This window comes from Grammomys surdaster, unplaced genomic scaffold (genome assembly GCF_004785775.1).
Source record: "Grammomys surdaster isolate TR1022 unplaced genomic scaffold, NIH_TR_1.0 129, whole genome shotgun sequence".
NCBI classification, from domain to species: Eukaryota; Metazoa; Chordata; class Mammalia; order Rodentia; family Muridae; genus Grammomys; species Grammomys surdaster.
The window spans coordinates 8,777,457-8,802,163 of record NW_021604587.1 but is presented as its reverse complement, the minus strand read 5'-3'; the positions used below and the strand labels follow the sequence as shown (position 1 = coordinate 8,802,163).

The following is a 24,707-nucleotide window of genomic DNA, read 5'->3' as shown; positions in this document are numbered from 1 at the left end:
GTCAAGTAGAAATGATACCTCACAGAGTACTCACCTACATTCGAAACTTCTAAATAGTGGGAAGTCATCAGAGGGATGAAAATACTTCAGTTAAGTAGCTGTTAGGAAAAGGGGTAGGAAAACCACCAAGGCGTCTGTGAAGGTCATGGGGAGAGTTTCTTAAGGAGTGTGGAGATGTTCCCTGGACAGCCACCTTTTCTTTGGGCCTAACACGACATGTCAGGGTGGCTGGAGGTATACTGGTCCTCCTCATAGGGCTAAAATATGCTGCAGCAGATGCTGCTTAAAATAAAAGTGAGGCAAGCAAATATTTGAATGGATTCAGCCAGGTGAACAGAGAAGAGCAGTGAGTCACTGCTTCTCAGCTGAAGGCCCAGGTGCCAGCCTAAAATGTGTGAGGGCTGGTTACTGACACCACTGCCCATTTAAGTCAGGTCATTTATATGTCTTCTTACCATGATACAATGTCAACGCAGTGTACTAAGGATGGATATCAGAATTCTGGGCATCCTGAGGTTGGCTGCTTTGAAATTCCTTCTCTGATCCAAGGCTCTGAATTTCTTCCCTCTTCTTACCAGTACACTGGGCACTGTTTATCTCTAGAATTCTCTCTGTGTCCTAATTTAGCAAAGGCTAAATATGTTAATCTTAAGAGAACTTGCTAAGATATTTTGGGAATTGCTTGCGCTCATGTTCTCTCTCTCTCTCTCTCTCTCTCTCTCTCTCTCTCTCTCTCTCTCTCTCCTTTTTCCCTTTCTTCTATTCTCTTTTTCCTCCTTCTCTCCTCCTATTCCTGTTCCTCTAAATAAATAAAATCCTAAAATTCTTTTCTACCTTGGTTGTGAAATTTTAGTGGCTCTGTTTGATTTAACGGCATATTTATATATCTCATACTCTCTCAGAAGCCTTGGGCAGTGGGAAACTGTAGTGATAACTTCAGAGTTTTGGTTTGTTTAAAAGACATAGAAATGTAAGAATATGTTTTGTTTTAATACCAAATGTGGGACATGGAGCTGCTTCAGATTGTCCACAGTAGCTAACTATGATTTGCCTCATGCTCCAGCAGGGGTGTGATTTTGCCAGGTACAGGTAGTTTCTACAATTGTGTAATGTTTGAAATTCTGGGGACTTTTCAGAGAGTATATAAATGCCAGAGCCGTGAGAGGTGGGGTGAGTTGTTGACTGACATTTGTTAGTAGTTGTGCACAAAGTAGAACAACAAGAGGGAATTAGATATCCCTGATAGTGAAGATTAAACTTACCCCAAGGAACTCAGCATCCCTAATCAGCAGGATCTCTTTCCTTTCCCCTCTGTCCTTTTTTCTCTCTTATCTGGTGTTAGGGGATTGAAAGAAGAGAAGAAAAAGGGAGGAGAAGGATGGAGGGAAGGAAGAAAGGAGATCCCCCAACATAGCAAAAGGTAGCTACAGGAAACCTTTCACTGTGTCTAATAAATAAAATAAAAAGAAGAACTACAGAATAAAGTCATAAATTTCTTATGGCTGACAGATCGGGGAAAATGAGTCACAAATTTAAAAAATTAAAATGCTAAATTTGTAGAACCTTAACATTTTCAGAAAATCTAGAAAGACAAAGAAAAATGAAAATTATCCCCTCATTTCTTGACACAATGGTAACAAACAGGCAGGTTGGCTTGCCAGTTGTTCTTTAATTTATAGAGGGCTGGAAAGAGATAACATGTTTCAAACAACTCTAAAGAAAATGAAAATGCTTACAATGAAGAAAAGACAAAGCAAAAGCAAGTAACTTGAAGAAAATGCTAAGCAAGGTAACTTGTAAGCAAATTTATCTTCTTGTCCTTAACAGAGTAAAGAATTAAAAATGAGATCCACAGGCTATATACTATAAAAAAAACAATCACTGAGGGAATAAATATGTGAATTCATGATGGTACATAAGTAAGAGGATAGTACATATATAATAAGATGGTTTTAGGAAACAAAAGGTCTTTAAAAGCCAACACAGGGCAGATGGAGACTTGAGCCTATCCCATGTCTACCAAATGAGATGTAGCTCTCTTGTGTAGTTTTCTCCTGTTTTCTGACAACAACAAAACTAACATGCTAAAACAAACATCTGCTACTTACTTTAATTACATTTTGTTGCATTTATATCGGTTATTTGAAGTCAAAAATGAAGAGAAAAACTCAATTCAGGATTAGAATAAGAGGTACAGCACACTATTTAGCACAAAGCAAATAATATGAGAATCAAAATCTCATTACTATACAAAATAAATGAACATTTCCTTCCTCATATATCTAGACATTCTAGGGATATAGACAGCCTTCAGTCAATTCTAATACATGCAACCCAAACAGAAGGAAATATGCTTGCTTTATGTATGTCTAGCAAAAAAGCCAAAGGAAGACTGCTGGGCAGCTTCCTGTGGGCAGCATGCTCATTCCTAATCGAGCAAGGTCAGGGTACTGCTCTGACCCAGAGACACTGGGTCAATCTCACCCAAATGGGAATCTGTATGTTTCTTCCCAGTTAAAGAGGACTGTAAGAATGAAAGCTATGGGAGAATAGTTACTACACATGTGCATGAGCAAATACATACAAGTGTATGCAGGAACACACACGCACACACTTTTATTGCATATTGTAAGATATTATGGGTGCAGCCTTCTTTACAAAACTACATAGAGGAAACTACACTGATACATGACCTTTGGTTCTGAGTTTTCCAGAAGGCTCTCTCCTCCCAATCTCCTCTCCTCTCTCCTCTCCTCCCTCCCTCCCTCCCTCCCTCTGTCTGTGTGTAAAACGTCTCCATGTTTACTTCACTGAGAGCATCTCTGCTTAAATAGAAGCACAGTGATGAACATTTGCTAAATCTTCAGTATCCACCTCATTAACCACACACTGAGCACTTTAAAAATGATATTACAACTGAAAAACCTTTGGTTCTGAGTTTTCCACCATTTGAAAATTAAAAAGGATTAGTGGAAAAAGTATACTTGAAAACTCTTTGAGAAATATGAAGTGCTTTATAATAACCATGTACTATTAGTACAATATGTGAATAAATTTAATTTGTCATGTTTTTCCCTGGCTAGCAATACAGAGAACAATACTTTCTCAAGATGCTGGGCTCACCACAACTCACAGTCAGCCACATGATCGCCATTGCAAATCACCAATATCTTCCAGTATTCAAAATTGTGACGCTAGAACTGCTGCTAGCTTAGGTCTCCATAGCTCACTGTCCAGTGACAATATTTTCAAATATGATGGCTTTCTTGGAAACAACCACATCAAAGAATATCTGTATAATAGGTTAATGAGAAAACAGATATTCAACATACCCTTCCTCCATCCACATGAGGAAACATTTTATAATGCATTTAGCAACAACAGAAAATTAGGCCTACTGTGATTTAAACAAGTTGGAATTTACTTTTCCCTTAAACAAGTACTCTGGTGCTTAGTAGCTTTTGCACTTGCTGTAGCAGGTGCAAAGTCAAGTCCACGATTATTGTGTCTGGCCTATCTAGTCCACCATGACTCTACCTGCTTGCTGTTATTCCAGAAATCACATTCGTTTGCAAACCTGAAGATTGTGGAACGGGTGATGGCCTTCTGATGTGGAAAACAAATGCTTCTCCATGCTTCTCCATTTATTTGACTTCTTATTAAGTTGTAATTTTCACATACAGAACATGTCTGAAAGTTACATTTTTATTCTTTCTATAAATTTAAGTCATTGTTTGCTTAATGTTATAACCCTAATTAATTTCTCAAGATCTATAAAACACTTCTATAACTTCAGTTTTACTAGATGGTTCATAGCTTCATTTCAATTTAAAGCCCCAAAGATCAGCTTTCCTCCAAAGTTAATATCAGCCTACAGAAAAGGCATCCCATATGCAAAATACGAACATTACAAATACACCTGAACACAAAAACAATCAACCACCCCTCTCCTCCCAATCACCTCTCTCCTCCCAATCTCTCCTCCTCTCTCCTCCCAATCTCCTCTCCTCTCTCCTCTCCTCTCCTCCCTTCCTCCCTCCCTCCCTCCCTCCCTCCCTCCCTCCCTCTGTGTGTGTGTAAAACATCTCCATGTTTACTTCACTGAGAGCATCTCTGCTTAAATAGAAGCACAGTGATGAACATTTGCTAAATCTTCAGTATCCACCTCATTAACCACACACTGAGCACTTTAAAAATGATATTACGACTGAAAAACAAATTTAAACTTAATTAGTAGGGACATGTAGCTAGTGCCTGCTAAATGGAAGAACACACCTCCAGGTAAATTGTTAGATTACAATATAAGAAAAAAATTGGCATTAGTTTTAAATATAGTTTGAAGGCATGAGCCTTCAAAAAACCGATGTATATCCTTCCGGTCTGGGCCCGAGCACTGAGCAGATCCCTGGCAGCAGCTCTGCACCCAATCTCACAAATCCCAGAGAAAGCGGGCCTCCCTGGAACTCTAACCTGAGCAGTATCTTAAAACTGTATATTGCAAAATTCACAGCCTTGGTGGTATCTACTCATCAAGCAAGCTGAGCAGACCTGCTCAAACCTCTGATGTCCTGGAATTTCAGCTGGATGCAGTGAAGACACAGACATCAGAGGCATATCAATTTACTCTCCTCCACCCCCCCCCCCGCACCTCTTCTAATATCTCAATGCCCGTAATCAGCTTGAAGAAGTTAATGAAGAGTTGGCGCCCCTATTCCCTGGGCTTGGGGACTGAGGGAAAAGTAGTGGTTTTGTCGGAACAGGGAGGAATAGTTAGGACTTACTGCATAGCCATAACCTGTTGGTAGAAATCTGTATAACTGTTATTAAGCTGAAGTTATAATTTCTTAAATGGTACAAAGTTTACTTTGATTTCAAAGTTAAGATTTTCATTGGTATGAGTTTCTTATTGATATAGAAGTGAGATTAATATTGTTATTCTCATAGGCATTGCGCCTATATAACACATTTAGGGATACAAGGCTTAGACCCAGTCCTTCTTTAACTCTTTTAACTGATTCAAGATGATTAGCCTGTGAATTAAGGGCCTATAGCAAATTCATGGCTCTGAGTTTATTGTTAGGGTATTTTCTATATTTTATTAGAAATAGCTAAGAGGAGTTAACAGATAACAGTCCAGATTGCCTTACACGGATAGTTGGTTTTCAAAACATCAGACGTTTCAACGTTACAAACACTTCTGCATTAAGGTTCATTTTGATTAGAGTCCTGTCTGCTCCTGACAGCAACTTGTCTTGGATTCTAAGAAGAAATTGAGCATCTTTGGAGTTACTCCAGTTGTGGTGAAACAGTCCTAGGCAAGAATTGCCTCTTTTCATCTACAGAAAAATTACTCTCCAGAAAAGGACACACTTGCAGAATAGTCAACTGATTATATCTGCCAAGACAGAGTAATCAGCCCTTAATAATTCTGCATCACTAGGTCTGTCAGATGATCCTGGGCCAGAAGGCTGAAGATCAGATGCTCCAACGTTTTGTAGTATAGGGACTGTCCAAGTGTTCAGTGGTCTCTATAAATTGGCTAAGTTTTAGAAGCTATGCTTTGTGTTTCCCATAGTTTCAGTTAATTCAGTCATTCTGGATTTCTGACAGGGTTGAAGACTTATAGTTTCATAGCCAATCCCAGCTATTTACTTTGAGAGAAAAGATTCGAGAGGATGATTTTCAGCTGACATTCATTCTAAAGCCAAGAAAAAAGCCAGGTTCAGAACTAACTCTTTTAGTTAGGAGAGATGACAGAGATTCTGGTTAGTCAACAAAATGTTGGATTGGGTATTAGGTCTATCTTGTACCTTACTGATACAAATTGGTATAGTTATGCTCTAATTGTATTTTGAGAGAAAAGTTTTATTTTAACAGGAAGGGTGATATGTAGGAGGAGATAAGGTGGGAGGAGTAAGGAGAGGAAGAGGAGGAATAAGGAGAGGAAGAGGAGTAAGGAGAGGAGGAGGAATGTGAGAGGAGGAGCTAGGAGATGGGGGAGGGGAACATGGAGGCGGATGTTCCTGTGTCTCCACCAGTCAAAGATAGTTGGTATATCTAGGCTGGGTATTAGGTTACACTTCTGATTGTATGGGAATCTTGTTATTGAGCATTACCAAACCTATAAAGCCTTTGATTAACATTTTCTTTAAAAAAGTTACTAATTAAAAAAAAAAGAATGAGGAAGGAGGGTGATGGAATACATGTGTCAGAAAATCAGAAGAGGAAATTAGCTGGAGGAAGAAAGGGAAGGGGCAGCGGGAAACAATTCAGAACTCTAATGACACATGTATGAGGATGCTGCAGTAAAACCCAGTACTTTGTTAACTTAAAATACTAATAAAGAAAGCAAGAAGGAGGACGGGGGATAGGATAGGGGGTTTCTGGGTGAGGAATGGGGAAAGGGGATGACATCTGAAATGTAAATAAATAAAATATCCAATAAAAAAAAAACTGAAAAAAAATCCTATAAAAAATTTTAAAAAATAAGATTTATCTTAAAATATAATCATAAAAAAGTATCTAAAACAACAACAAAAGACGTATCTCCATGAATGTATACAAGCTTAGCATGAATGATGCCATGTGTTTAACACTCAGCCCTAACAAAGAAAGCTGTTGTGGTGGTGGTTTGAATAAGAATGGCCATAGGCCCATCTATTTGAATGCTTAGAAAGATTGTTTAGGTAGGTGTGGCCTTGTTGGCCGAAGTATGTCATTGGTGGAGGGCTCTGAAGTTTCAAAAACCCAAGCCAGGCCGAACCCCCCCCCCCTCTCTCTCTCTCCTGCCATGGGTGGATGTGACCTTCCTATAATGCTTTCTAAGATGCTCTTACTTGTCTACCTGAGCTAGGAGATCTCTACCATCCAATGTCTTCATTTACATATGCAAATATCAAGTCGGTGCTTTTACAGAGTGTCTCTGTCCCCCCCAACCTCTCTCTCTTCCTTCTTTATGCAGATACAGATGTAGAACTCTCATCTACTTCTCTAGCACCATGTCTGCCTGAATACCAACATGCTACCCTGCTATGATGCTAATGGACTAAACCTCTGAAGCTGTAAGCAAACACCAAATGAAATGCTTTCCTTTTTAAGAGGTGCTGTGTGGTGGTGGTATCTCTCTACAGCAGTAGAACAATTACCACTTGCATAGAACTACATACAAATACTCACAAGTACAAATAGAAATAAGAAAACACAGTAAGACTGGTGTACTGTAATAATTGGTGAAAAAATGGACCATGAATCTGAAAGAGAACAAGGAGGGATATATGGAGAATGTGGAAGGAGGATGCAGAAGGGAGAAATGCTATAATTATATTGTAAATCTCAAAAGTGAAAAGAAGAAGACTGGTGTATTATATCAATAGCAATGCCTTATTGTAATATTAGAGCTTTATAACAGGTTATCATTGGAGAAAATCAAGGAATAAATAAACAGGTTTTTAGACTGTATCTTAAAATAGCAACGAATATAAATTGTATTGAATTATAATTTTTAAAAGTCAAACATTTATCAAGCATGCAATATATCAAGAAGGGTGAAGAAGAAACCTTAGCCTAACTGGGCGGGTAGAAAGAGGAATGGGACAGTTAGGACACAGCTCTTCAAGGAAATGAAATGAGACCTGACCTCCCCATGGTATAAAGGGATAAAGAGAAGTAAGAACAGGAGGATTACATGGGTTGGGGAATGGGATGGCAGGGTAGAGACCGGAATATGGTGAGGCACAACTAACACTAAAGGTCTTTTGAAAAGCCATATGGAAATCTACTACTGTAGAACCTTCACAAAATAATTAAATATGTAAAAGGAATGTATATGGGGCTACCACATAATGGGGAGCATAGTACCCCAACAAAACATCATATGCTACCAAATAAAATCATTTGTGCTAGGAATGAGTTACGTCTTTTTCAGCTGTTGGCCGCTGGGATCCCATAGACCCCTCAAACATTACAGGCTATGCCAATGCTATTGCTTACCCTCCACGACCTGATGGAAAGACCCTATCATTAAACAAACTTATGTCACAGAACATGAAAATATCTAGCTGGTATTCAAGTGGAAAATTTAAGCCTACTAACTAATATTCACAGTGCTGAGCTGGTATATAACCACTGGAGGAGAAGAGTTATCATTAACCACACTTCAAACACAAAACACAAGCAATTATCTTAAGTCATAATTATCTGTATTTTAAATGATAAATATTACTGAAATAGAGTATGAAGAGGACAATCTGGCACCTAAGGAATGTGGACGCTTCCACTGTGTCCTAACAGCTAGTGAAAAGCTGAATGCTGAAGTCATCCTTCACATTGTGGGGTTAAAATGCACATCAAAAGCAAATTAAGGGACTGGCTGGTGGTGGCACATGTCTTTAATCGCAGTAGAGGCAGAAGCAGGTGGATCTCTGTGAGTTTGAGGTCAGCCTGTCTACAGAGTGAGTTCCAGGACAGCCAGGACTGTTATAGAAGCATATTAAGGAAGAACAGGTTCCTTTTACTTAACAGTGTGAGAGTCCATGGTAAGAAAGGCACAGTAGCTGGAGTTTTAGACAGTGAGGTGCAGCATAGACCCAAGTATGGAGCGGACATGAATCCTCCTGGCCAGCTCACTTCCGCCTTTTTCTTCAGTCAGTTCAGGTCTCTGGCTCATGGAATGGGTATCAACCCACAGTTAAAGTGTGGCTTCACACATCAATTAACCTAATGTAGATAATATCCCAAAGGCATGAGTAGAAACTTGTCTCCTAAGTAATTACAGATTCTACCAGGTGGACAATCAGTATCACCAATAACACTGAACAAAATGTTACCACAGGAGAAACTCTTTTACCAGAACCTACATTTGTATGGTTTTATTTAAGTCTAAATATCCAAGGGAAAGAAGAAAACTCAATTGCAGCCCCATTACCATCATATCCCTCCTGAACATGGTGCTATAAAACACTTTTCCCAGCCTGAACCACCGTACACTAAAGGTCTAGTTACCTGACTCCTTTAAAATACACCATAGTTGACCACAGTTAAGATGATGAGTATGGGAGTAGTTAGGGAAGGAGATAAATATGATCAAAATACATATGAACTTCTCAAAGAATAAAAAAATTAAAAGTAATAAATATGGTAGTTAGATAGTAGATGATTTACTTAAAAGAATATAAAGAGGTAAGAATTCATTCATAATGAAATGATACAGATAATTTAAATCCCTTCCAGTAAAGAAATGAATTCATTAGAGAATCATGAAATAACTAACCTATTAATTTTGCTATATAGACATATAAGGAGTGTCAACATATTTTAAGTTGCCAGGTATGGTGGTGCACTATCATCTAGTAGTTAAGAGGCTAAGAAAGAGGACTAGAAGTTCAAGGTCAGCCATGGCTATGAGACCATAGTGGAGGGGAGGGGGAAGAAAGGCCATTAAGTGAAACTATACATTTAAATTACACATTAAGTGAATTATATGTTTAAATTATAGTATTGTGTCTACATACTTATTTAAAATGCTGATAAACTAGATAGATAGCTAACAGACAGGAGACTATGAAGACAGACCTTTTAGCAATGTTTTTTTTTCTGACAAAAAGAATGAGCTTCAGATGAACAAAATGGAGTTTTTGACTTGGTTATTATATAAAACTTTTCTGTTGATATTGCAATGATAATCTTTAAATTGGATTTTACAATTTTTGTAAAAATTACATTAAAAAGCAAAAATGGAAGAATTTCATATTTCCACAAGATGAAAAAAAGTAATCATTAACTTAATTCAATTACTGCCTGAAAAGATTTCAACCATACCATTCTAGACAGGAACATGATATCACTACTCAAAGTCTTAATAGAGATTTTTAATTGGTATATTATTTGATATATAACTGTGTTTTTACAAGTAATTTAGGTGAGCCCATGCGCTACTCCAAGGATTGAGTAAATTGCTGGAACTTGAAGGAGTTTTTGGGACCCTAAAGATCTGCCTCCCCATTCTACAACAAAGAAAAGGAACAAAAAAAAGAGCTGTTGATTTTAGGCAGACAGGTAATTATACCACCAGTTCACTAAAAAGAAATCAACCTCCTTGCTCTTAGTCCAGGCCTCCACTAAATCTAATTGATTTTATTCCAAGTACTTTGTAATAATCACATGTGCTTCCTGAATTTTTTTTATTTCCTAATCCCATGTCCAAATCATCTAATTAAAAAGAATTTCAGATTTATAGACTCCAGTAGAGAACCAAGAGAATTTAGCATGGCCAAGGAATTTTTAAACTTCCTCTTACCTAATGTTCTTGATCTTAAAAGAGAGAATACCACTTGAGTAACTTGCTACACCCAGTGGATGAGACACAAAACTAAAGAGAACCAGCTGTCCCAAGTCATAGGACTTCTATATTTTATACAAAATTACAGAACAAATCAATAATCACTGGCTAACAAGATGACTCTGGGGACAAATCCCTCAATTCTTTGAAGATAACTTTTAACTATTAAACAAACAAAGTCAGTTGCCTGAGTTGAATAAAAAAACCCTGATCTTTTTAAAGTCAAGAAAGTTGTAAGATTGAGCTCAATACACAGTCAATAATAGGGTCTCAGAAGTAAAACTGCCCAATGTCATTAGCAAATTTTGAATTATACATAACAAGAGCAACGAACCAGAAGAGTTATATTTAGGGAGTCCCTGGACTCGAATTTGGAAGAGAAATAACAGTGAGTGACTCTGTAGCTTTAGATTCAGTAGGGTCCTTCAAGGTCACTCACAATGAATACAAAGTTACCATATGCTTTAATTATACACCTATCACAGGACTTCTAAGAAGTTAACTTTCATTAACCTCCGCCTTCAATTCTTATTATTCCTTTTCATTGATGTAAACATGTACCATATGTATACAGTGACAACAAATCATATAAATCGTATGTTATTGGTCCAAAAATCACTTTCCTTTAAAAACAGCACTCACCACTATTAATGAAAGAAAAGAATAAGATCTAGGTCTGATGGATCTGAGAACTTTACAAGAATGCAATCAATCTTTTCTGGACATTCACGATTGGTAGACCTGAAGTCCTATTCACAATTATTCCTCAGTTTGTATGTTGATATCACGTAGCACTTACACACGCACACGCACACACACACACACACACACACACACACACACACACACGAGGAGAGTGGGTAGAGACAGAGAGAATTAAAGAATACAACCATTCAGATGATTTAGGAGAGTCCTAGAGAATCTTTTCTAAGCCTTCACAACCTTAGCATAAGGAATATAAGAAAGTAGGCTGAAAAGATGGCTCAGTGATCAAGAACACTAGCTGCTCTTCAGAAGACCCGGGTTCAGTTTCCAGAACCCACATGATGGTTTACAAACACTTGCAACTCCAGTTCCAAAGCATCCAAGGTATTTTCCTGTCATCCATGTGCATCAGGCACACACAGGTGCATGGACATGTATGCAGGCAATATATCCATAAGAAGAATGTAGAAAAACACCTGTTCAAAATCCCTTCCTAGTGAAGCAAATTTTCCTTTGGTCATTCAGTCTATTTTCCAATCAAATAAATACTATTTTTCTAAGCATAATCTGTTATTTTCTCTCTAAGTGGCTGAAAACCTCTTTTCTAACAGAGCATACTACTTTTAACAGATCAAGATGACAATTTATCATTCTGAGGAGGTTATTCAGGTTTAGGATCCCTCCATTTTCCCATGAGTAAATCCACTGAATTTGGTTCTATCCTCTGAGCTTCTGTGTGGGCTTTTGGAAATTCTATACTTTGACAACTTCAGATGGCACAATACTTGGGAGTAAGTAAAGGCTAAATTATTGAAAAGGCAATAGTTTGGAGAAATATTTGCTTAGCCTGGTCCCCATAAGAATCTAAAAATAGAACTGGGAATTAATGTGCAACTTGTGGGAAAACTAAAGGCTGCTCGCTGGCAGGAGTTTCTGTTCTTCTTCCCGAGTTGACAAAGTATAGGCTTCACTGAAAAGGCTGAAAGGAATATGTAACCGGAAGGTGAGCTGTGCATCATTTGGGTGTCTGTGGTATGTGATTGCTGAGTGGGTTAAGGAAGCTTTAAGCTACCACTACCACAATGCCTTCAATGGTGACACAGGCTAACTGTCCACAGGCGGGTGAGGGGAAATCACATCTCAGGAGAAGCCAAGAGTGAGGGAAATGTATTGCAGAACCAGACTGTTCCTCCCCAACAGTACTCCAGAACACAGATGCTTCCTGAAATCCAGGTGCCACCAGAAAGGGAAAAGTACAAAGTAGTAAGTGTACGTGTGTGTGTGTGTGTGTGTGTGTGTATAAAAAGACAATGAGCTTATGTGGTGCTTATGTAACTAGCAGAAAGGTGAGTCAGCAATTAAAACTAGAGAAGATAAACAGCTGCAATATGGACCCCTTTTATTACCTCAGACTGGGGAAGAGAGGTGGGGTTGAAAGTGTGGGTCCAAGGCTACCTAATAGTCTGCCTCAGCGGCAGGTCCAGAAAGTATGCAATTAGGACTATGCAGACAGGCCCAGGGAAATTCTTTTATAGCCCTCAACGTGGAAACTAGAGCTCAACAGATTGAATATAACTGTCACCCATGGTTCTCTCAACAAGCTCCTGCATCCCAGAGGAATCTGCCAATTCCTTCTATATGTCCTCTGCAACTCACAGGCTCTGAAAACCTCACTCTCACTGACACAGGGGATCTAAGTCGCCCAGAGTTCAGCATCTGCTGCCTTCCCTGAACTCTGGAGCATGACCTATTGCATTTGATTCCAGGTCAATCCTGTCTTGACCCAAACAGCAAAGTTCAGCTCTCTGATGGCCAAACTACATCTTCTAAAATGGGATTCAAAATCCCTCCAAGTGTGTTCTTCTGGAGAAACGTTCATCCCCAGGGTACCTGTCTTAGGGTTTTTATTGCTGTGATAAAACACTGTGACCCAACTTGGGGAGAAAAGGGTTTATTTCAGTGTGCAACTCTCCAGTCTTGCTCCATCTCTAAGAAAGGGCAGGGCAGGAACTCCAGGAAGCTGGAGGCAAGAACTGAAGCAGAGGCAATGGAGGAACACTGCCTATTGACTTGCTAAGCCTGCTTTCTTACACAACTCGATACCATCTGCCCAAAGATAGCATCATCCATAGGCTAGGCCTTTCTACATCAATTATCAAATAAGAAAATGTACCATGAGCTTCCCTAGAACTAGTCTAATGGAGGCATTTTCTCAATGGAGATTTTCCTTACACGGATTACTCTTATCTTGTGTCAAGTTGCCATAGCCACTAGCCATAGCTAGCAAGAGTCTGAAGAAATACTTGCTTAGCTTGGTCTCCATAAGAAAACAAAATTACGACTGGGGACTGGGCATTAATGTGTAACTTGTGGGAAAACTAAAGAGTGCTCGCTGGCAAGAGTTTCTTCCCGAGCTGACAGAGGTAGATGCCTCACTGAAAAGGCGGAAAGGGAATGTGTACCTGAAAAGGTGAGCCAGCACAGTTGCAGTCTTCTTTACTCTTAGAGCTACTGCTTAGCACAGTTAGAAATTGTTCATTTTAGCCTTCACCCATTTGATCTACTATCTGGTTTCCAAATCCTGGTTAGAGCAGGAGTGCACCATCTACCTTGTTTCAAAACCTAAGTCCCCCACTTTTTCACTGATGTGTTCCTCAACTAAAACAGACGAGGAAGTTTCCCTCTTCCAACCTCAGATTATTCCCCTACACATACACATCTAGTTAGAGGACTCTGCAAATGTCCAGGCAGGATTCCATCTTGACTCTGGGCAATGCACATGGCAATAATATGTCAGGATACAACCCTGACTTTATCAAAAGAATGAATCCAATTTGCCTTTCAAATATGCTATATAGCACATTGTGCCTTGAAATTCTTTGTCAGAATTTTATTCTAGTGCTTGGCATTTCAATGCTAGATAAGGTCTCAGAAACTAGACAGCAAATTAGTTGAATTGCTGGTATCATGCTGTAGTAGCTACTGTGATAGAATTTCTGCTCACAGTACTATTAACTGAAGGTCTAACTGTATGCTAGAGGCATATGTAGAAAACCTGATTCCTGATGTACACAGCTCAGAGAAAATTCTCTATATTTACACAGTGTCCTTGTCTCAACAGTCCACTTACTGATAAACTTGTTTTGCATAGTCTCCAACAGAGCTTGGTGAGCATCTTCAGCTTGTAAAGCGCGTGAACATTCTCTAGCCAGTATGGTGCGCACAAGATGCTCTCCACATCCTACAAGTCCAAGAAAAACACGGTTGAGGAAAAGCAATACTGGATGCTTTGCTTGTCTCAATAAATATAAAACCCCCTTATGCACAACTTACAATGTAGTTGTGTAACAGAACAACTCAGTGAGGGAACAAACTGACTTCTGCAAACAGTCTGGTAATTTTAGTAATGAGATTCAGTACAACATAAAGAAACATAGGTCTATTTGATCTCAAAAGAAAACAGATAAAAATAAAGGAACCCCCTCTTTCAGAGGAATAATGTATGTAAGACAGGGATGCAGATTCCACACCTAGGGTTCTGTCTGATTCCAATTAATGAGTAACTACACACCATCCGGTTGGGTGGTTTAGTCTCCCATTCAAAAATATGGTACCTATAGCTGTCAACCATTTTCTTTCTGATTCTCCACTTCCTGGGTGGCTGGGGAGAAATGTAGGCATCCAGGTACAGTCTAAATTTCTCTCTACCCACTGTTTGTTGTTCAAGAGAGTCAGATACCAACAGTGTGAGGAGGACAGAATAAAACAGCCCTGTCTCACATTCACACCACTCTCAGAAACAAAACCTCTATGTCGTTCTAAAGAAAAAGTATATTTAGGGGATAGAGAGATGGTTCACAAGTAAAGAATGTGTTCTTACAGAGGACCTAGGTTCAGTCCCCAGCACCTACAACTGTCTGTAACTCTGGGAGATCTGACACCCTTTTCTGACTGCTGTGGCACCAGGCACACACATGATGCACATGCATTCACAAATGCAAAACATTCATATACATAAAATAAATTAAGAAAAAGATGGAAGGGAGTGAGAGAAAAGGGGGGGTAAAGGAGGGATGTGGAAAGAGGGAGGGGGATTGTAACTGTGAGATGAACTTGGAGAACTCAGACACATTTAGTAAAAGTAGGCTCAGACACGTTTGTACTGATTAAGAGTAATGAACAAACGCTTTATGACAGTAGCTACTGTGAAAAGTAAAGTCAAAAGAGACTTTATGGATTGGTGAACTCTAGTAGAAGATTTCTTAGATAGCAGTTTTGAAGCAGTTTCCTTTCTACCAGAAAACTTTTCAATATTTAAATCTGGTATTATGATCTAAGTGTCTGTGGACCTAAAGGCCAGGCATATTTCAGCTACCTTCAGAAGGAGCTCCCTAAGAGTGTTGAGGATCCACCAGTAGGACTAGGCACAACTTAATATGTCTGCAATATGCATAACAAAGACAAACACACACATGAACAAGGGAGAGTCTTAACAATTAAACTAAAACTCGGACTAGAATAGCTAAGTTAAGCAACCCCTTTTTGTTTGTTTAAAAATTCATTTATTTTTCTTTTAAATATGTGCATCAATGTCTGTACAAGCCTGAGGTTCAGAGGCCAGAAGAGGTGTCAGATCCCTTGAAACTAGAGTTGCAGACAAACAGTACTTAACTGCCATGTGGGTGCTGGGAATCCAAACCAGGTCCTCTGGAAGGGCAGTTAAGCCACTTAACCACTGAGCTGTCTCTCTAAACAGACACTACTTCTAAATAATGGCTTGCAGGGGGTGGGGCAATGCTAAAGATGAACTCTAGCTAGGGAAGAAGTCAACCACAGAGCTCCACTTCAGCCCCACAAACCCTTACATCCGTAAATAAATGAAAACTGACACAGTACTCAGCTCTCCTCTGGGTAGTATTACTGTGATGAGAATCAAGCACTACTGACAGATCTTCAGAAACATTATCTGTAATGAGCTTTAAGCCATTTTGCCACCTTTCATGTAACAAATATCCTCTTCATACATACACCTCTCCTCTGTTCACTCCTCTGCAATTATCCCTTTCCTTAAGTATACATGCACATGTATTCATTTTATATATGCATATACTATGCATACTCATTGCTAAAATACCAACAGTTCATCTAAGTGTGAACACAACTTTTAAACTGCCTGACACAGCTTGCAAAAATGTCACCTTTCAAGATCTCTCTGTAAACATCTATACTTAGACAAAGCTCCACATAGAATTGAATATAGAGCTTTGTGGGCAGGATTAAATCAATCATGATCTTGTTCACTTTGTAGCATTCATTTTATAAGGAGAAAATATATAATTAAACTAATAGTTAAAAAAACATGTTGGACACTTACTAAGGAAGGACCGTGTTAAGGTCACAAAACCCCATAAATTTTAATTCCTCTTGTACTTCTATTTGATGTTGAATAATGAAATGGTATATTTTAGAACAATAGTGACAGAAAATTCACATATTATAAGCTAAATGTATGTTCAGAAGGTTATGTACACATGCCTCAAAAGTCAAACAGCTAAACCATATGAAATTATCAAAAATTCTCATGTGAGATGAACTTAGAGCAATATGCATAACACAGAAATATACACATACACACACATACACAGGTAACACATAAGAAAGAGCAGGTTAAAAAAAAAGGAAGGACTTAATAATTAAAATGACACTCAGAATAGCTAAGTTAAGCCACCAAGAGAGGGACAATATTTCCCTTTCTTATTATAGGAGACTATAAAGGTTTTCCCAATGATTGAGTTTTACTAAGACACTACTAAAATTCTGATTTATATTCTGGCATATACCTTTAACATACAGGTTAGGACCTCAAAGCTTTTTCTATTACAGATACCAATGAAAGAAAATTGGAATTTTTACTTCTAAATACCCACATTTCTTAGACCATACTGCAGTGAAACTAAATCATGACTCAAATGGTTTTCTGCCTTTGAGACACATTCTTTCCTTGCGCACACCAGAAATGCATTTCATTACATCTTTCCTTTGTCATTGCTATACAAGAAAAGGTATTTTATGATCTTACAACTTATTAAAAAAAAAAAAAAGATTGTGACTGCAACAAAGAACTGAAAACAAGCAAAGCAAAGAGCAATTCTGAAAGATGGGTGTGGTGACCCAACTCGTAATCCCAGCTTTTAGAAGGTGGAGGCAGGAAGATCAGGAGCTCAAACGCACCCTCAGCTGCACAGTGAACTAAAGGCCAGCATTACGACATGAGGATGTCTCAACATAAATGAAGAAAGGAACAAACAAACTTATTCACCAACAATAAAAATGGCAAGCAAATTGATTGAAAAGTGAATATATAATATGTTTGCAAAAGCTTTAGTCATGAGCCAGTGAAATGGCTCAGTGAGTAACAGTGCGTGATGCTAAGCCTGATGCTGTGAGTTTGATCTCAGGAAACTACATGGTAGAAGGAACAAAGCAACTGCCACAAAGTATCCTTTGATCTCAACATAAATAAATGTTTGATGCACACATAAACAAATATAATGTTAAAAATGCACTAGTCATTTTTGATATGTTAGTCCTAATATGATACGGGGGGTGGGGGGAATAAGTATTTTCTGCCTTTCCTATAAAAATACATAGAAGGTTTAAATATTTTTTCTATAGAAGTATCCTAGATGATATATAAGTGAGATATTTGACTATATCACTTATCAGTTATTATTTCACATTAACTGCTAAGGCAATAAAATTAGTGATTGCTAATATCAGAAAAAGATAAAAAAAAAAAACCAGGCCCTTTATGTCACTTGATAAAATTAAACATAGTTGTGTTCATTACCAAAACAATTACATTTGTACATGATTAAGCATATAAACTCTATTATCAATTTCCAGAAAAGGACAGCATCTACAAAAACTGCAGTCAAGTTGCTTAGTCAATAATGAAAGTCTAACTACTGTCTGTATCCATCACTTCTCTTCAGCAGTATCCTGAAGATCCAAGACATTGCAGTAAGACAAGGTAATAAAATAAAAGGAGGAAGAAAAAAGAAAAGATAAAAAGATGAGTATGGTGGCAGTTGACAGGCATAGGCAAGAGAATCAGGAATTCAAAGACAGCTCACTACACTGCAAATTCAAGTCAACCCAGGTTATAAGACCCTGTGTTCAAATAACCAAACCCAAACAAAATAAAATTTAAAATGTATAAGGTTCCAAAAAGAAGAAATAAAACTGTCCCTATTTTAAATTGATAATTTTTTTAGAAATTAAATCCACCCCCAGGAAGGGAATCTACAAAATAAACACTAGTAGTATGCCTCAAATTTTCCCACTCAGGTTAGTAATCTAGGATAACTGTCTGTAGACCTTGTCTGTCACTTACTAGTCTCCAAAATGTGGGCCTGACCTTCAATTATTCTCTTAGCCATTCGTCCACCCATCCATCCATCCATCCACTCACCCACCCACACTTCCATCCACTCATCCATCCATCCATCCATCCATCCATCTATCCATCCATCCATCCACTCATCCATCCATGTGTTATTAAGTTAATTTCTCCTAGGTCAAGTATATTAACAGCTTACACTTCTATAATTCAGAATTCTACAAAGATTATCAGATTCTGCCTGGCTGCAGAGAACTCACACAACTGTAATGCCAGCTGGCCTTTTCTATAGCACGACTATTGAGATTCTTTGCTATAGAATTTTCTATAGCACAACTACAGAGGTTCGGATGGTAACCCATTCCAAAAGCATTTCAACAGCCTTTGAGAACCAGCACCTTGGACAGGTTCTCTCCTGATAATTACAACCTTAGCTTATTTCAGCTCACTTTTCCCAGTGCACTCCCTACTGCTGAGAGTCTCAGTACACTCACATCCTTTATCGGGGAGTACCATGTTGTATAGCTTACTTCCTTTAAATGGAAACATTCTGTCCTACAGAGAGGTTCCTTAGGACTCAGGAAGTTCCTAAAACTCACAAAACTGAAGAAGAAGAAGAAGAAGAAAAAAAAAACCCAAATGATATAAGCAGTAACCCCTGCTGAGGAAAGAAGACTGTGAACTACATAGCTGCCTGTGTGAGTTACTCAGCTCCAGGAACACAGCTTTTGTGAATGGGCAGCATTCCTAGACAGACATTTATTTCAGTGACCCTGCTGACTTTGAGTCATCCATGTTCCTGTAAGTAACCCCCTCATCAATATTCATGTAAGCAATCTCAATAAAGTCAATGATTCACCTTGTTGAACTTTGTTCTGGCGACCTACGTAGTATGCATATGTTTTCATCTCTGTCCAGAAAAAGTTATATAATTGATGCCTCAACAAAAGATGAGCTAGGGAAGAGTAGCTACATATTTATTCCTGCAAAGAGTGTTGAAAAACTTGCAAGTAAAGCCCATCTATGTAAGGATAATGCTTTTATAGGGGCAATTCTAATGTGGCTATATATCTTTTGAAGCATAGGTGCTGTTGAATAATGTGATTCTTTGCTCTAGTGGTGATTGAATGCTTTCTGCCATGGGTAATATCAAAACTAAGCTGTCTGAGAAAGAAACATGCTTGAAGGGAATCCTGCAGTGGCCTTCTTCTTTCATGTAGTATGAAGTGACGTGACTTCTTGAGAGTGGTTGGCATCCTCTGAATAAGAACAGAGATGCCTTGAAAATCTCTGGAGAATGTATTGTTCTACTGGAAGTAGCATGCTGGGACAGAAGCATATGTCAGAAGCAGATTGTGGGGTTAGCTGCACAGCCTTTGTAGTGTTGAAGCTGTTTCTCCATAAAGAATTTGCCCAAGAACAAGAGGAATTGCAATGAGAAAGTTCATGTGGTTGAAAGCCTCTGCATTAACCCTTCCACTTCACCAAAAGCTCCCATCTCCCAATGATGGCACTTTTTAATTATTCCACATCCTTAGGGCCTGTTCTCTGCTTTTATCCAGCGAAAACCCCACACTTCAGTAATTTACAGCCATCCTCTTACTTCTAAAGAAGTGTCTACACTTTCCTCACTTCATCAGAACTTTATTCAAAGTGGTAAGAATCAAAATTAATATTCAAAAAAAAATCAGTGGCCTTACTATATACTAATAAAAATATCCTGAAAAAGAAATCAGGAAAAGAACTCTATTCACAGTAACTTCAATCAAACAAACATGCAAACCTTGAAATAAACTTGATCAAGGATATAAAGAATTTCACAATGGAAACTTTAAAAATAAAAAACAAAACAAAAAAAACACTAAAAGACAAAAATGCCTCCCATGCTCAAGAATCAAAATAATAATTTTCTTTAAAGATGGCTATCTTATCAAAACCAATCTACAGATTCAATGTAATCACAATCAAGTTCTAGGAATGTTCTTCATAAAAGTAAAAAAAATAAAAATAACTTAAATTCATATGAAAACAGGTATGTGTGCACACGCACACACACACCCTCTAGATATAACAACAACAACAAAAAAAAAACCCTCTGCTATATTGGAGGTATTATCACCAAAACTGATTTCAAATTATGCTACAGAACCACAGTAACAAAAACCAGCTCAGTACTCTTACATAAATGATAGACAAACAGAGACAGAATATAGAAGCCATATGCATGGGCATTCAACTATGGCCACCTGACTGTTTTATTTTTTTCCAATAATACCGAAAAATAAACATTGGAGAAGACAATCTCTTCAGCAAATAGTATTGGAAAAATTGAATGTCCTCATGTAGAAAAATGATATCAAATCCATCACCCTCACCCTGCAAAAAAATCAACTCCAAATACATCATACCCTAATTAGAACGGCTAAGTTAATGGGAAACAAGAAATGTTTGAGCAGATGTGGGGAAAAGGAAATATTTATTTGTTGCTGATAGAATTATACACTAGTCAGCCATTATAGAAACCAGTGTGGCAGATCCTCACAAAATAGATCTACCACATGAACTCGTACTCCATTCCTGGGCATATACCTAAAGAACTCTATATCCTACTACAGAGATACAAACTAATCCATGCTCACTCTTGTTGTATTTACAATGGCCAGGAAACAGAAACAGCCTAGCTGTTCCACTAATGAATGAATACTGAAAATATGATAAATCTACATAAAAGAAGTTAATTCAGGTGAAAGGGGGAATAAACTTACGAAATTTGCAGGAAAATTGAGAACTAGAAAATATACTAAGTAAAGTAATTCAGACCTAGAGGGATGAATGTTGTACACACCTTCTTAGCTTCAAATGTTTAGATCTGTAGTTTAATCTGGGGTCTCAGAGGTCAGGAAGCTAGCACATTAGGGGAAGGAGGGAAGGAGGCTTTAAAAGAACAGTGAGTATAGAGTAGACATATGTGATACTAAAGTAGGTGGGGGTCAGAGGGCTAACAGGGAGGGGGACTCTGAAAAAGAAGAGAGAATGGGAGTGAGGATAACCAAACCTCATGAGAAAGCCTTAAGGATACCCCTGCTTTGTAAGCTAATTAAAACAACAGTAAAAGACAGAGTTTGAATTGCTGTATGTTGTGGCCAACGCTTTCCCCAGAAGACATGAGTTATTAAATGAAACTCTCCATGCCTAGTTATTCAGAAAGGACCACGAAGTCACCAAAACAATGTAAGTTGTTGCCATTGCTCTTGATTGCCCCCAGTACAGCAGAAGAAGGGGAGAACACACATGGACAGTCATTTCCTAGACATGACATGATGGTTGGTTGCACTCATGAATTCACAGCAGTTATAGTTACCTGAAAAATTCCTGCACAAGACCAAGCCAATCAACATTCCAATAAGGATGGGATAGGACTCATAACTCAACTCCTTCTTCAGCAGCTATCTGCAATTGATAGCTGGATAAGTACACCATTTTATCTTTCTGGGTGTGGCCATTATATAACGTAAGCTTTCTATGGAGCCTCAAAATGACATTAGCATTTTTTAATGTAACTCATTATTTCACAAACTTTTGCTTTGGCAGACTGTTTTTCTTCTATAAACTGTTCTAACCTCAATTCTGATATCAAGAATCCCCAGAAGGGGAAAAACTAAAAGTTGCATACATAAGAGAGAAGTACCCTATATTCCCAGGCAGCCAGCACACAGGAACACAGGACCAGCAGCAACAAAAGCCCACATTCAGTATGTACTAATGGCATACCACACATCTGCAAGGAACACTGATGATTTTGAAATACATATGTCATCCTATAAATGCTGCCATTCACTCTCACTAACAGTCCTGTTAGAAGTCCACGGGGACAGATAAGTAATGAGTAATGAGTAAAGGGCTTTCCAAATTGAAAAGGAAACATTTGGTACTTCAGTTTCCAGTATTGCAACATCTCTTTTCAACAAAGGAATTTATTACACAGTACGTCACCTTTTCCCTGTCAGAGGATTTACTGCCAATTTTGGAATTGGGTTACTTCTGGTTTTCAAGCCTGTCTTGTGAAATTACAGAGAGGGCTGCCTTAAAAGTGATAGAACACACATGAGTTCAGTCTACACAGTGTCCCCTTGGCTATCAAACCTGGAACATATTATATACAAGAGGAAAACATAAGGAGCTTTCTAAAGAGACAGAATAAGTGGTGAAGATGTCTAATAGAGCCAAGTCCAAAGGCTAGCTCACCAACACACAGTACTTCTCCAACGTGTGCTTAGTTCCATTATATAATTCTCATCATACTTTTGAGTATTTATAGCAATAGTATTAAGAGCAACTCAGGTCTTTTCATGTACCCTTTGATAAATAGTGGGTAAATGAAGAAAAAACATTTTTATGATGATGTAGAGGCATTATCTCTTAAAGATTAGGGTGATGCTTATGACTAATACATGCTTTAAATTCCATACTTATTCATGACAGAAAATATGTCAAACAGTTTTAATTCAACACAGACAAATATCTGATCTAAGACATACAATACCAATCTAATGTTTATCGTTATTAGCAGCTTTACCGGAAAGATGTAAACCAAACTACAAAAGTTTTAACTGTCTAAACAATTAGCTACATAACCAGGAAACTTTTTGGTTTTGTAAATATGATACTGTCACAAATTAGAACATACTTAAAGAGACTGAAATGTAAGTAAAAGACTTTCCACTAAAGAAGCAGTGTCACATCAGAATGTTCAAAGCTCATACACCACTGCCCTCCTCCCCAATATCGATCTGCTGCCCCTCTTTGTCAAAATGTCATTTCAAGGTGAGAATTAACTCAGTGTTCACTAAGGGTCACAATGCAATAGTTATCTTTCTGCTGTCATTAAACTCAGCTAACTCACAACACTGAAATGGGCATGGACAAATGGACAAGAAGTAATTTTTTTCAACAGAGAAGTAACAGCCTATAACAGAAGTGTGTTTCTAATTGTTATTGGCACCTAGGCATATATCAGCACTGTGTCACTCAAGTGAGAAACGCATTACACAGAAAAGCATTAGGCTAATCCACGCGTGAGAACTTTATTAGGGCAATGGCCATTTAAAAAGTAACATTGTGGTGCTCAGTTGGTGTTCTTTGCCAGTCTCTTATCTAGATTCTTACTCTGTTAAAAAGTGGACCACAGACAAGGGCAACTCCAGATGTCAAACCTGAGCTGAATCACTTGGGATCTCCATGCCTTGGCTTCCGGATTTGAAAACTCAAATGGCTTCATGTAAATGACATTAATGTTCTCACAAGACAAAATATACCTGCAAGTACTTCTAGAACTTCAGGAAATCTATGCTTAAAATTTAGTTTCAAACAAGATGTCATGGCTCATGTCTATATTTTCAGCACTAGGAAAGCCAAGGAAGGAGGTTTACTGAAATGAGACTAAGGCAGGTCAGACAGTAATACACAGTAAATCCTGTCTCAACAGTAATAATAATAGTAATTGTTGTAACTGTCATTGTTATTATTAATACTTCAGTTTAAGAGATTATAATGGATAGAGAAAACGTTTTTCAAACATTCTTAATTAGTAAAAAGCTCATTTAGATTAACCTCAATTGTAGAGAATCTTTACAATGGAATGAAAAATGTCACCAACTTACTGATTCATCATTAAATGACCAATTTCTGTATATACCTAGGACTTTCAAAAACATTTTGCTTAGTGTTTACAGCTGAGTTAGAGAGAAGGCATGTCATCCCTAGCTGACAAATAACACAAGTGACTGTTGTCACTAGAATTCTAAGATCCAAATCTTATAGTTACTGTTTCAACACATGAATAAAGAAAGGCAAGCAAAAAAAACAATTCTTTTTCTTTCAGAGCTTTGAAAAATCCGAGCCATGGGTCTGGGCTGAAGACATGGTTCAGCAGATAAAAGCATTGCAGCTGTTCTAGAGGACCCAAGTGTGGCTCCTAGTACCCCGTCAAGTGGCTCACAGCCATCTACAGCTCTAACTCCAGAACCCGGGACCTTCCTCTAGCTCACAGCCATCTACAGCTCTAACTGTGGAACCAGGTACCTTCCTCTAGCTCACAGCCATCCACAGCTCTAACTCCGGAACCCGGTATCTTCCTCTAGCTCACAGCCATCTACAGCTCTAACTGTGGAACCAGGTACCTTCCTCTAGCTCACAGCCATCCACAGCTCTAACTCCGGAACCCGGTATCTTCCTCTAGCTCACAGCCATCCACAGCTCTAACTC

General features: G+C 38.2%; 1 protein-coding gene across 6 annotated transcripts in view; it reads right to left on the bottom strand.

Moving 5' to 3' along the window:
* The window catches only part of Tasp1 (taspase 1), a 161,100-nt gene that overhangs the window by 62,742 nt on the left and 73,651 nt on the right, over positions 1-24,707 (bottom strand). For all 6 annotated transcript variants that reach the window (XM_028755162.1, XM_028755199.1, XM_028755179.1 and 3 more), the window contains one exon: positions 14,172-14,282. In XM_028755162.1, the coding sequence (XP_028610995.1) occupies positions 14,172-14,282 (111 nt within the window). The remainder of the gene's footprint in view (positions 1-14,171; positions 14,283-24,707) is intronic.